This window comes from Mustela putorius, unplaced genomic scaffold (genome assembly GCF_011764305.1).
Source record: "Mustela putorius furo isolate JIRA1106 unplaced genomic scaffold, ASM1176430v1.1 tig00000166_pilon_pilon_pilon, whole genome shotgun sequence".
In the NCBI taxonomy this organism is placed as follows: domain Eukaryota; kingdom Metazoa; phylum Chordata; class Mammalia; order Carnivora; family Mustelidae; genus Mustela; species Mustela putorius.
The window spans coordinates 2626641-2636521 of record NW_025421301.1 but is presented as its reverse complement, the minus strand read 5'-3'; the positions used below and the strand labels follow the sequence as shown (position 1 = coordinate 2636521).

The following is a 9881-nucleotide window of genomic DNA, read 5'->3' as shown; positions in this document are numbered from 1 at the left end:
TCTTTCCAGGAATCCTGATATCCCTGATATCTCCCATAATGTAACAATATGCCAGCACTTACTAGACACTAAATAAATGTATAATAAATGAACAAATGAACAAATGGAGTAATATCTTCATGTGTTTTTCTAAAAAGTACATGCACTCATTTTAATTTTTTATCCTGCTACCCGGTGTGTTTACCAACCTGTTAGGAACTAGTTTTTCATTTAGAAGTGGAATCTTGACAAATTAGTGATAACTGAAATTATTCTGAAACCTTTATCTGTGACCAGTGTGATTTTTTCTTTTTAATTTCAGGCTCCTTTAGGAGAGAATTTTTGAGTGTCTTTGATCTCTTCCAGAGCTAATATAATTTAAGGTATAAGGCCATGAGCCTCAGAGGAAGGGCCATCTCTGTTTTTAAGTATAAATACTTAATAAATGTGACACCGCTCTTAAGCATTTGGATACAAAAACATAAAATGCTACTAAAGTAAAAAGCTTGGCACCCCATCTAGCCCACAGTGAGGGCTCAGTGAGTACTTTGCTCATCATTTATTCATTCCCTTCTAGGCTTGAATGTGGACTGTAAGAGCCAATGTTGGTAGATTATCAAAGCAGTGCTCAATTTTTATTGAGGACAACAATGCCCTTTCCTTAACCACCATTCAGTTGTAACATTGTTGCCAAGGACTAATAAAATGTACTCTTTTTTTAGCTAGGTATAAGTCAAGTGGATTGGATCTTCAGGTTGGAAAGGATTTTGTCTTGCTCAAAACTTACAGCAGTGTTTTTTAATTCTTTTTCCCTAATTTTGCACATTTCTCTCAGTAGAAAGTATCTGATCAAACGTCCTCAATTTATGCAGAATTATTTATTTATAAATTTTATACATTTAGTACCATTCTGCTATATATATACTTTTATAAAAGTCATCAAAGGAGTGATATAAAAATGAATAGCAATGGAGGTTTTTGTGTTTTCTTTCCTCAAACCAACAGATTGTTTTATAACTAGCCCACTGGCTAAAGGAAGTACTTCTGGATCTTACGAGAAGGATCTTGGCAAGATCAGTGTTCTCCAGGGTCACTGAGTGAATGGCACCCTGGCTCACCCATTGGCTCCCTCCCTTCAATGAATCTTATCAAAAGTACCTGGCTTAAACCCTTAAGAAAAAATTAGAATCCAATGACAGAATGATGTTTTAAAAGGCTTTATTTCCAGAGGAACCAGCTTTTTATGTTCATGCTAAATGCAGTACTTCATTCCAAATGAAAAGAACTAGACTTCTGATTATACCGTAGAATAACAAGAAAGGCAATAAAGCTGCAGTACATCCCCGAAGCACACCAAAAGGAGTATGGTAAGGAAAAAGGGGGTTTTATCTCACAAGGCCATAAACACTGAAAAATTAACTTTTCACTCCAGGAAATCAGCAGTCATCAACATGCTCCTTTGCAAAACATTTAAGATTTGTGATAATAACAAGTACTGCAGTGGCATTCCGTGTGGTTCTCCACTTTGGCATTTCCCATCACTGTGGCCTAAAAGGAAAGTGAGAAAAAAGATGGACGGACGGATGGATGGATGGACGGATGGAGGGACAAAACTGAAAAATGTTAAATAACACTGTCTGTAGGCAGCTGGACTAAAGAGATGCTTGTTCTGATTGCACATTCTCTATTTCAGCTAATATTTCACTCTAAAAGTTTGGGTTTGCCCTGTGTACAAATGTTATACTTTCTTCTAACCCACCCCTCATCACCTCCACAGCTGTTCCTTGCATTCTGAATAAGTCCAGCTTGTCCCCACAGGTTATTTTTGATGTAAAGGGATGAATCCATGTACCAATGTCAAGCAAAGGATGGGTCATTAGACACTTCTGACATGAAACCCCATGGATGTGTTCTGGGGACATTTCTCAAGTTGCCAGTTAGAAAACTTCTGGGGCCCTCTAAGTTCTCACCTTGGTAAACGCTTTGGCCACACAGCATGTGGCTTCTGAAGTGATGTTCTTTGGGACCAACATCGTCTTCTTGGACCTTGCTGGAGTGGGATATGCTCTGGAGAAGCAACAGCCCATGCATTGAAAAATTGGGGCACCCAACTTGGAGAAGTATTTGTTTTCCTTTAGCTTGCATTCTGGGCAACCTACCACCAAAAAAGGCAAAGAGTAAAATAATCCAAGAATGACTCAAAAAGAAATAGCTCAAGGGGTGGAACATGTGACTCTTGATCTCGGGATTGTATGTTCAAGCCCCACCCTGGGCATAAAGCTTTTTTTTTTAATTGAAAAATAAATTTTTTTTTAAAGATTTTATTTATTTCTCAGAGAGAGAGGGAGAGAGAGTGAGCACAGGCAGACAGAATGGCAGGCAGAGGCTGTGGGAGAAGCAGGCTCCCTGCTGAGCAAGGAGCCTGATGTGGGACTCGATCCCAGGATGCTGGGATCATGACCCGAGCCAAAGGCAGCTGCTCAACCAACTGAGCCACCCAGGCGTCCCAAAAAATAAAATTTTTTAAAAAGAACCTGAATTTTCCCTGATTATGAGACGGTAAATATTCTTTTTCCATTGGAAATAGAAGGAAAGTAATAAACGTTTTTTGGCTGTTCACTTTCATGCATAGTATCTATTTGTACTGATTGTATTTATTTTCATGGGAAATAATTTTTGCAGATGCATGAGAGATCTCAACAGTCATAGTTTCTCACATAAACATAAAAAAAAAAAAAAGAGGAGTCGTTTCTGTCTCTTCAACCATGGATTCTCTATCAGTGTTAATAGCATGCCTATAGGAAGCACAAAACTTGACAGATGAAACACCATGCTCATCTGAAAGGAGAATTTTGCCCAGAGGCAAAACAGTTTCCCCTTTAGAACATGCTATTGTTTTTTTCCCCGCCATGGAAATTCCAAATATTGACAGAGAAAAATAAGTCAGAATTAAGAAAACTTGGTGAATGGAGAGCCCTGATATCAGATGGGGAGCATCCACATTGGAGAACTGGGATTAAAATATTACCAATTGTCTAAGAAAAACCATAACCAAGAGTAGCTCACAGTTTCATCACATACAGAATTATATCAGCTACTCTATGAGATTTTTCAAACAATACAGCAAAACAAATGTACTGCATAAAATGGTGTTGTTTTTCTCCTTTGTTAACTGATGTGAAAATTCATCTACAGAGAAAATGTTAAGATTTTCTCAAATCTTCTGGGAAAAATGTAAAAAAAAAATCGAGCTGACTATATAAGGAGCATTTTCTACTTATAAAACTCAGATAAGGAATAATAAGGAATTTATTTCAGATGAAAATGTATATGCTGCTATTTAAGTGGACATGTTAGATAAATTTTCACTATACATTATCTGAATCTAATTTAACTTTATGTGTATAGTTCAAAAGTGTCTGGATATGTACCCAGCAGCAAAGATTTATCACATTTGAAAAGGAAGTAGAAATGAAATTAATGGAGTTATTGATGTACATCTAGAAATGTGTGTTTTTCTTATTACTGCAAATCCGTTCGGTCACATACTTTGTATTGTAAACTCTCCTTCAGGAAAGGAATGGAGAATATGCAGAAACACAGACAATGTGGCCAGAATGACAGCTGCATATTTTCTGTAGTAATCCATGGCTCTCCTGCAAAACAGAAAAGGAAAACAAAGTTACTCTAAAATTGGCTTACCAGTCATAAAAACAACTAGTAGTTTTAACAGTACTACTAGTAATACTCATCAGTGTCTTGACCCCTCAGCTTATAGCTCCAAACACTCTCTGGAGCCATGTAAATAGGAAAATAATTTTTCCTTAGGAAAGAGCTAGGAAATCGAATCTTTCCATCTCAAATATAAATCAATAGAATTGGACTTGATGCAAATAAAAAATTCTCTTTTTAAATACATCATTCTGCTAAGCCTCGGTGTTCTTAACTGTAAGACATGAAACTTGAACTAGATAATGTCTAAGAAGACAGAGAAGGCAAAAGAGAGAGATAAGCTCATATAAAATAGATAAGCTTATATGTGATATATAAAATGTATAAGCATTTGAGTTCATCCTTCCCATTCCTACACTGCCAGGTGGGAGAACAGAAGGAAAGGATAATGGGGCACCTGGGTGGCTCAGTGGGTTAAAGCCTCTGCCTCCGGCTCGGGTCATGGTCCCAGGGTCCTGGGATCGAGCCCCGCATCGGGCTCTCTCTGAGTCGGGGGGGCCTGCTTCCCCCCTCTCTCTGCCTACCTCTCTGACTACTTATGATCTCTGTCTGTCAAATAAATAAATAAAATCTTTATTTAAAAAAAAGAAGGAAAGGATAATGTCTTTCCTGCTTTTTTTATTAAGATTTATTTTATTTATTTGAGAGAGAGAGCAGGAGAGGGGAGGGGTCAGAGGGAAAAGCAGATTCTCTGCTGAACCTGGACCCTGATGTGGGACTCTATGTGGGACTCAATCCAGGGTCTCTAGGATCATGACTTGAGCCGAAAGCAGTTGCTTGACCAATTGAGCCACTCAAGTGTCCCTCTTTCCCGCTTTATATTCACTGTTAGTAGTGAGCTCTAAGGTTCATTATCAGCGTGCAACAGTAAATGCTAATCCAGCAATGTGGCAAGAGCAGATAGCAGAGAATGTTTATCAAAGTTTTCCTAAATTCATTTCTTGAGTTATTTAGACCTGTAGATACAGCTTTACCTAAGCATTTTGAGTGCATAAGATCAGGCCAGCCATTGTCAGCTGAATGATTGACCATATCCAGCATTGACTTTACCGCACCTGAGAATGGGCAAACAGGGAATTGGATTGTATCCCTACATTTCCTACAAAAACCTCAAATAAGATAAAATGGGTAAGTTTTATTCCTATTTTTTTAAGTGAAAGTGTTATGGATTACTCATGTTCAAACCATGAGAGATAAGATAAACAGAGCATCAATTACCAATAAAAAGATAATTCAGAACATTTAAAGGAGAATTAGCACCAACTTTACAGAAACTCTTTTAGAAAATAGAGGAGGAGAAATAGTTTCCAACTCATTTTATGAAGCCACCATTACCCTGACACAAAAACTAGACCAATTCAGTATGAAAGAAAGAAAGAACCAAGAAAGAAAGAAAGAACACAAGAAAGAAAATGAAAGACCGGTATACCTCATGAAATTAGATGCAAAAATCCTAAACAAAATAATAGCAGATCAAACTCAGCAATGTATAAGAAGCTTTATATATGACCTACTGGGAATAATTCACATATGCAAGGTCTGTTCAATATTTGAATATCATTTAATGTAATCTACCATATCAGTAAGGTAAAGAAGAAAAAAAAATGATTTGATATATCAGTTGACAACATTCAATACTTTTTCATAATAAAAAGTTGCCACAAACAAGAGTCAAAAGTTTTCTCAACTTGATAAAGAGCATTTACAAAAAACCTGCAGCTGACATCATACTTAATGATGAAAAAATGAATGTTTCCCCCCAAGATCATCAACATGGCAAGGATGTCCACTCTTACCTGTTATTCTGTATAGTCCTGGAAGTTCTAGCCAGTGTAAAATGGCAAGACAAAGAAATTAAAGACACACAAAATAAAAGGGGTGAAATAAAATTATCATATATGTAGATGACAGGATCATCTATGTTTTTTAAAAAAAGGAACCTACAGCCAAGGTCCTGGAACTAATTAGTGAGCTCAACAAGATTGCATGTTGTAAGATCAACACACAAAAATGAACTGCATTTCCTCATCCTCAAAAACAATAATGTGAAAACAAATTTAAAACACAATACCATTTACAATTGCTGCAAAGAAAATAAAATACTTAATCTACCAACATATATACAGGACTCCTTTGCTGAAAATTACAAAAAAAAAAAAAACTGATGAAATAAATTAAACCTAAATAAATGGAGAGACATATCAGGCTCATGAACTAGAAGACTCAACATGGTAAAGGTGTCAGTTGTTTCCAAATTGATCTTTTTTATTGAATGAAATGCCTATCCAAACCCCAGAACAGCTTTTATAGACAGAGACAAGATTATTATTGAAAGGCAAAAGATCTAGAATAGCTAAAACAATTTAAGAAAGAAAGTGGGAGGAATCGCTGTTCTAGTGTTAGGACTTACTATACAGCAACAGTAATCAAAGCTGAGTGATATTGGCAGCGGGATAGATACACAGACCAGAAGAACAAAATAGAGATCCCAGAAATAGACCTACACAAACATAACCAGCTGGCTTTTGACAAAGATGCCAAAACAATTTAACAGGAATTCAACCTTTTCAACAATGGCTGCCAGTACATTTGGACATCCATAGGCAAACAAACAAACAAAAATTAAATACAAATCTCATACCTTGCATGAAAATCATTGAAAATGAATTACAGACAAATGTAAAATGAGAAACTATAAAATTTTTAGAAAAAAAATGGGGGGACCAAGGACTAGGTTAAGAGTTTTTAGAATTAACAACAGAATGTGACACATAAAAGAAAAATTAATAAATTGGACCACATCTAAATTATGGGTTAATGCTTTGTCAAGAAGATAAAAATACAAGGTAGAAACCTGAAGAAAATATTTGCAAGCCACATATCCAACAAAGTGTTAGTATCTAGAATAGACAATAAGCTCTCAAAATTCAATAGAAAAAAAAAATCTAATTAGAAAATGGCTGTTGCAGGGGCACTTGGGTGGCTCAGTCTTTTAGGTGACTGACTTTTGGTTTCTGCTCAGGTCATGGCCTCAGGGTCGTGAGATTGATCCCTAAGTCAGTCTCTGCGTTCAGCAGGGAATCTGCTTAAGCTACTCTCTCTCCCTCTTGCCTGCCCCTCCCCGCTCAAATAAATAAAGAAAATAGTTTTAAAAGAGAGAGAGAAGAAAATATGTTTTGCAGCAGAAAGGATATACAGATGGCAAATACATACATGGAAAGCATTTAACAGCATCAACATTTAGTAACATGCAAATTAAAACTACAGCAAAATAGTATATATCCATCAGAATAGCTAAAACAAAATATAATGATAATACCAAACACTGGTATGGATGCAGAGAAATAGGATAATTCAAACATTGCTGGGGGAAAATAAAATGAAAAACCATTTGAGAGCTTCTTTCTTTTTTTAAAAAAAGGATTTTATTTATTTGAGAGAGAGAGAGAGTGGGCACATGAGAGAGAGAAAGAGAAAGCATCAGCCAGGGGAGGGGCAGAGAAGCAGACTCCCCACTGGATAGAAAGCCTGATGTGGAGCTTGATACCAGAACCTTGGGATCATGACCTGAGCCAAAGGCAGATGCTTAACCGACTGAGCCACCCTGGTGCCCCATTTGGGAGTTTCTTATAAAACCGACAATATAACCCAACAGTTGTACTCAGGCATTTATCTCAAAAAAACGAAAATTATGTTCATACAAAACTTATATACAGAGAGGTTCAGAGCAGCTTTATTTATAAGAGACAAAAACTGGAAATAGCCCAAATGCTTTCAGTAGACAGATAGTTATACAAGCAATGGTATATCCACATGAGCTAATACTATGTAGCAATATAAGGAATACATTATTGATATCCATGCAAGGCAGATGGAGCTCAAGAGTATTGTGTTGAGTGAAGGTTGCATGCTGTATGATTCCATTTATATAACACTCTATATAATATAATAAAATTAGAGAGATGCTGAATAAATTAGCAGTTTTAAGGAGTTAGTGTCGGGGAGGGAACTGAGGGGGGGATAAGACTGGCTATAAAGGGAGCCACGTGGTGATGGAACAGTTCTGGATCTCGATTGCCATAGTTGTCATACTAATGTACACACGGGATAAAATTGCATGGAACTACACACACATTCACACACACGAGCACACACACACACACATACAATACCAGTGAAATCTGACTAAGCTCTGTGGGTTGTACCAATGTCAATTTCCTGGTTTTCACATCATACTACAACTAGTCACAGTATTATCTTCGGGAGAAACTGGCTAAAGTATACCCAGGTCTTCTCTGTACATATTTTTGCAACTTCTTCTAAATCTATAATTTTTCGGGCGCCTGGGTGGCTCAGTGGGTTAAAGCCTCTGCCTTCAGCTCAGGTCATGATCTCAGGGTCCTGGGATCAAGTCCAGCATCTGGCTCTCTGCTCAGCAGGGAGCCTGCTTCTCTCTCTTTCTCTCTCTGCCTGCCTCTCTGCCTACTTGTGATCTCTCTCTGTCAAATAAATAAATAAAATATTTTAAATAAAAAGAATTTTAAAAATCTATAATTTTTCAAAACAGGGATTTTTTTTTAAGGGCATTCTAAAATGAGGTTTAAAATTGCATGAGTCAAAATTTGTGGTTATTTTTCGTGCAGATTGACAGAATGAGACCATATTTTGGCCAAAGGTTTATATCTACCTATACATCTTTTAAGAAAAAAATTGTCAGCAGAACTAACAGTTCATAATACAGAAAAACAAACTGTATGAATATAGGTAAGGCTAAAGCAGAGGTATGTTATTATTTCTCCCTGATGTATGTACTTGTACATAAGTAATTATGGGTTTTATTTATCTCTGTACCTAATTAGCACCAAATAAACATTGTTCTGAGTTGGTGGTTCTCAAAGTGTGATCTGGGGACTCTCAAAACTTTTCAGTGAGTTTGTGAGGTCAAAACGATTTTCATAGTAACCCTAAGATGCTATTCACTTTTTTTACTCTCAGCTTCTCGTGAGTGTTCAGAGAAATTTTCTAGAGGCTACATGACACATGCAATTGCAACAGATGGAGTACAGATGCATATGGGAATCTAGCTGTGTTCTATTAGGCCAATTTTTGGGAAAAAAAATACAGAAAGATAAAACCATGCCATCTTTCTTACTGGTTTTTTGTTTGTTTGTTTGTTTGTTTGTTTGTTTTGGGAGTTGTCATTTTTAATAAATATATATTTGTGTTAATATGTAATAGGCTAAATCTTATTGTTTTAAAATGAATAAATGTGTTAAAACTTTTTCTAACATAATTTCTAAATCAGTAAATATTGAGAAATACAACTTCATAAAAAATTCTTTGGACTCGTCAACAATTTTTAAGAGCATAAACAGTTTCTGAAACGACGAAGTCCGAGAACCAGTGCTTAAGTGATTTACAAAGCCACAAGGAAATTTTCAGAATTGAAACTGGTTTCCTTTTTTAAACTAGAATCATTTTTGTGCTTTGATATGGCAGCTCATATATTATGAAAATTCAGCATTATGCAGTGAACAATTATATCAGAATTAATTCAGAGAGAAACATTTATAACAAGATTGCAGAATGTGAGAGCATGAAGTCAACGTACATTTCAGAATCTGCTTCACGGTAAAGTGAAGAGCAGGTTGAAAAAGCAGAACAAAAGTCACCATTGCTGTAGCTTTCAGTAGCAGAAGTGACTTTATCTTTATTTTTAAAAAGAAATAGGATTAATCAAGCAGAAAGGGATTAACCTTCAAATGCTGAAAACATTTAAATAAATATTTTTATCATTCAAATCACCTTCAGGTCTTTCTGCTTTGGAATTTGGGAGAAAATGTTAAGAATCAAGACAGGAAAAATAATTATGTCCAGCTGGGATTTATGCTATTTTGCAAAATATGCTCAATCTTATTCAGATTTCCTGACCTCAGCCTCTTTTGGCATTGCAAGTGGGTACCTTGCAGACATCCCAGACCCTCTACATCTGATGCCATGGTCAGTGCTCCAACATGCTCTTACCTCCCGCCACCTGCCACATCAGAATGGTGTGAATCCAACAGAAGGTGTGTTTTCTCAACTTGGCCAGGAAATCCTCTCTCCTCTATCTTGGTCCATCCAACTCAGTCCTTTAAGAAGTGGTCCTGCTGCCAGCCTCCCCATGAAGG

The 9881-nt window shown here is 36.5% G+C and overlaps 1 protein-coding gene across 1 annotated transcript; it reads right to left on the bottom strand.

Annotated features, from left to right (window-relative positions):
• Nucleotides 1–1211: 1211 nt before the first annotated feature.
• CGA (glycoprotein hormones, alpha polypeptide) lies at nucleotides 1212–3629 on the bottom strand. The gene is made up of 3 exons (XM_004766947.3): nucleotides 3529–3629; nucleotides 1950–2134; nucleotides 1212–1527 (listed from the first exon to the last, which is right to left on the bottom strand). Exons 1-3 carry the CDS (start codon nucleotides 3626–3628, stop codon nucleotides 1450–1452), a joined length of 363 nt encoding a protein of 120 aa, XP_004767004.1. The 5' UTR covers nucleotide 3629; the 3' UTR covers nucleotides 1212–1449.
• Between the last annotated feature and the right edge of the window lie 6252 nt (nucleotides 3630–9881).

Coding starts and splice junctions, on each gene's coding strand:
- CGA (XM_004766947.3), bottom strand. CDS start 3,628: ATGGATTACTACAGAAAATATGCAGCTGTCATTCTGGCCACATTGTCT. Junction 2,135..3,528: donor AGGAGAGTTTACAATACAAA/GTATGTGACCGA, acceptor TTTTGGTGGTAG/GTTGCCCAGAATGCAAGCTA. Junction 1,528..1,949: donor TGGCCAAAGCGTTTACCAAG/GTGAGAACTTAG, acceptor CTTTCCTTTTAG/GCCACAGTGATGGGAAATGC.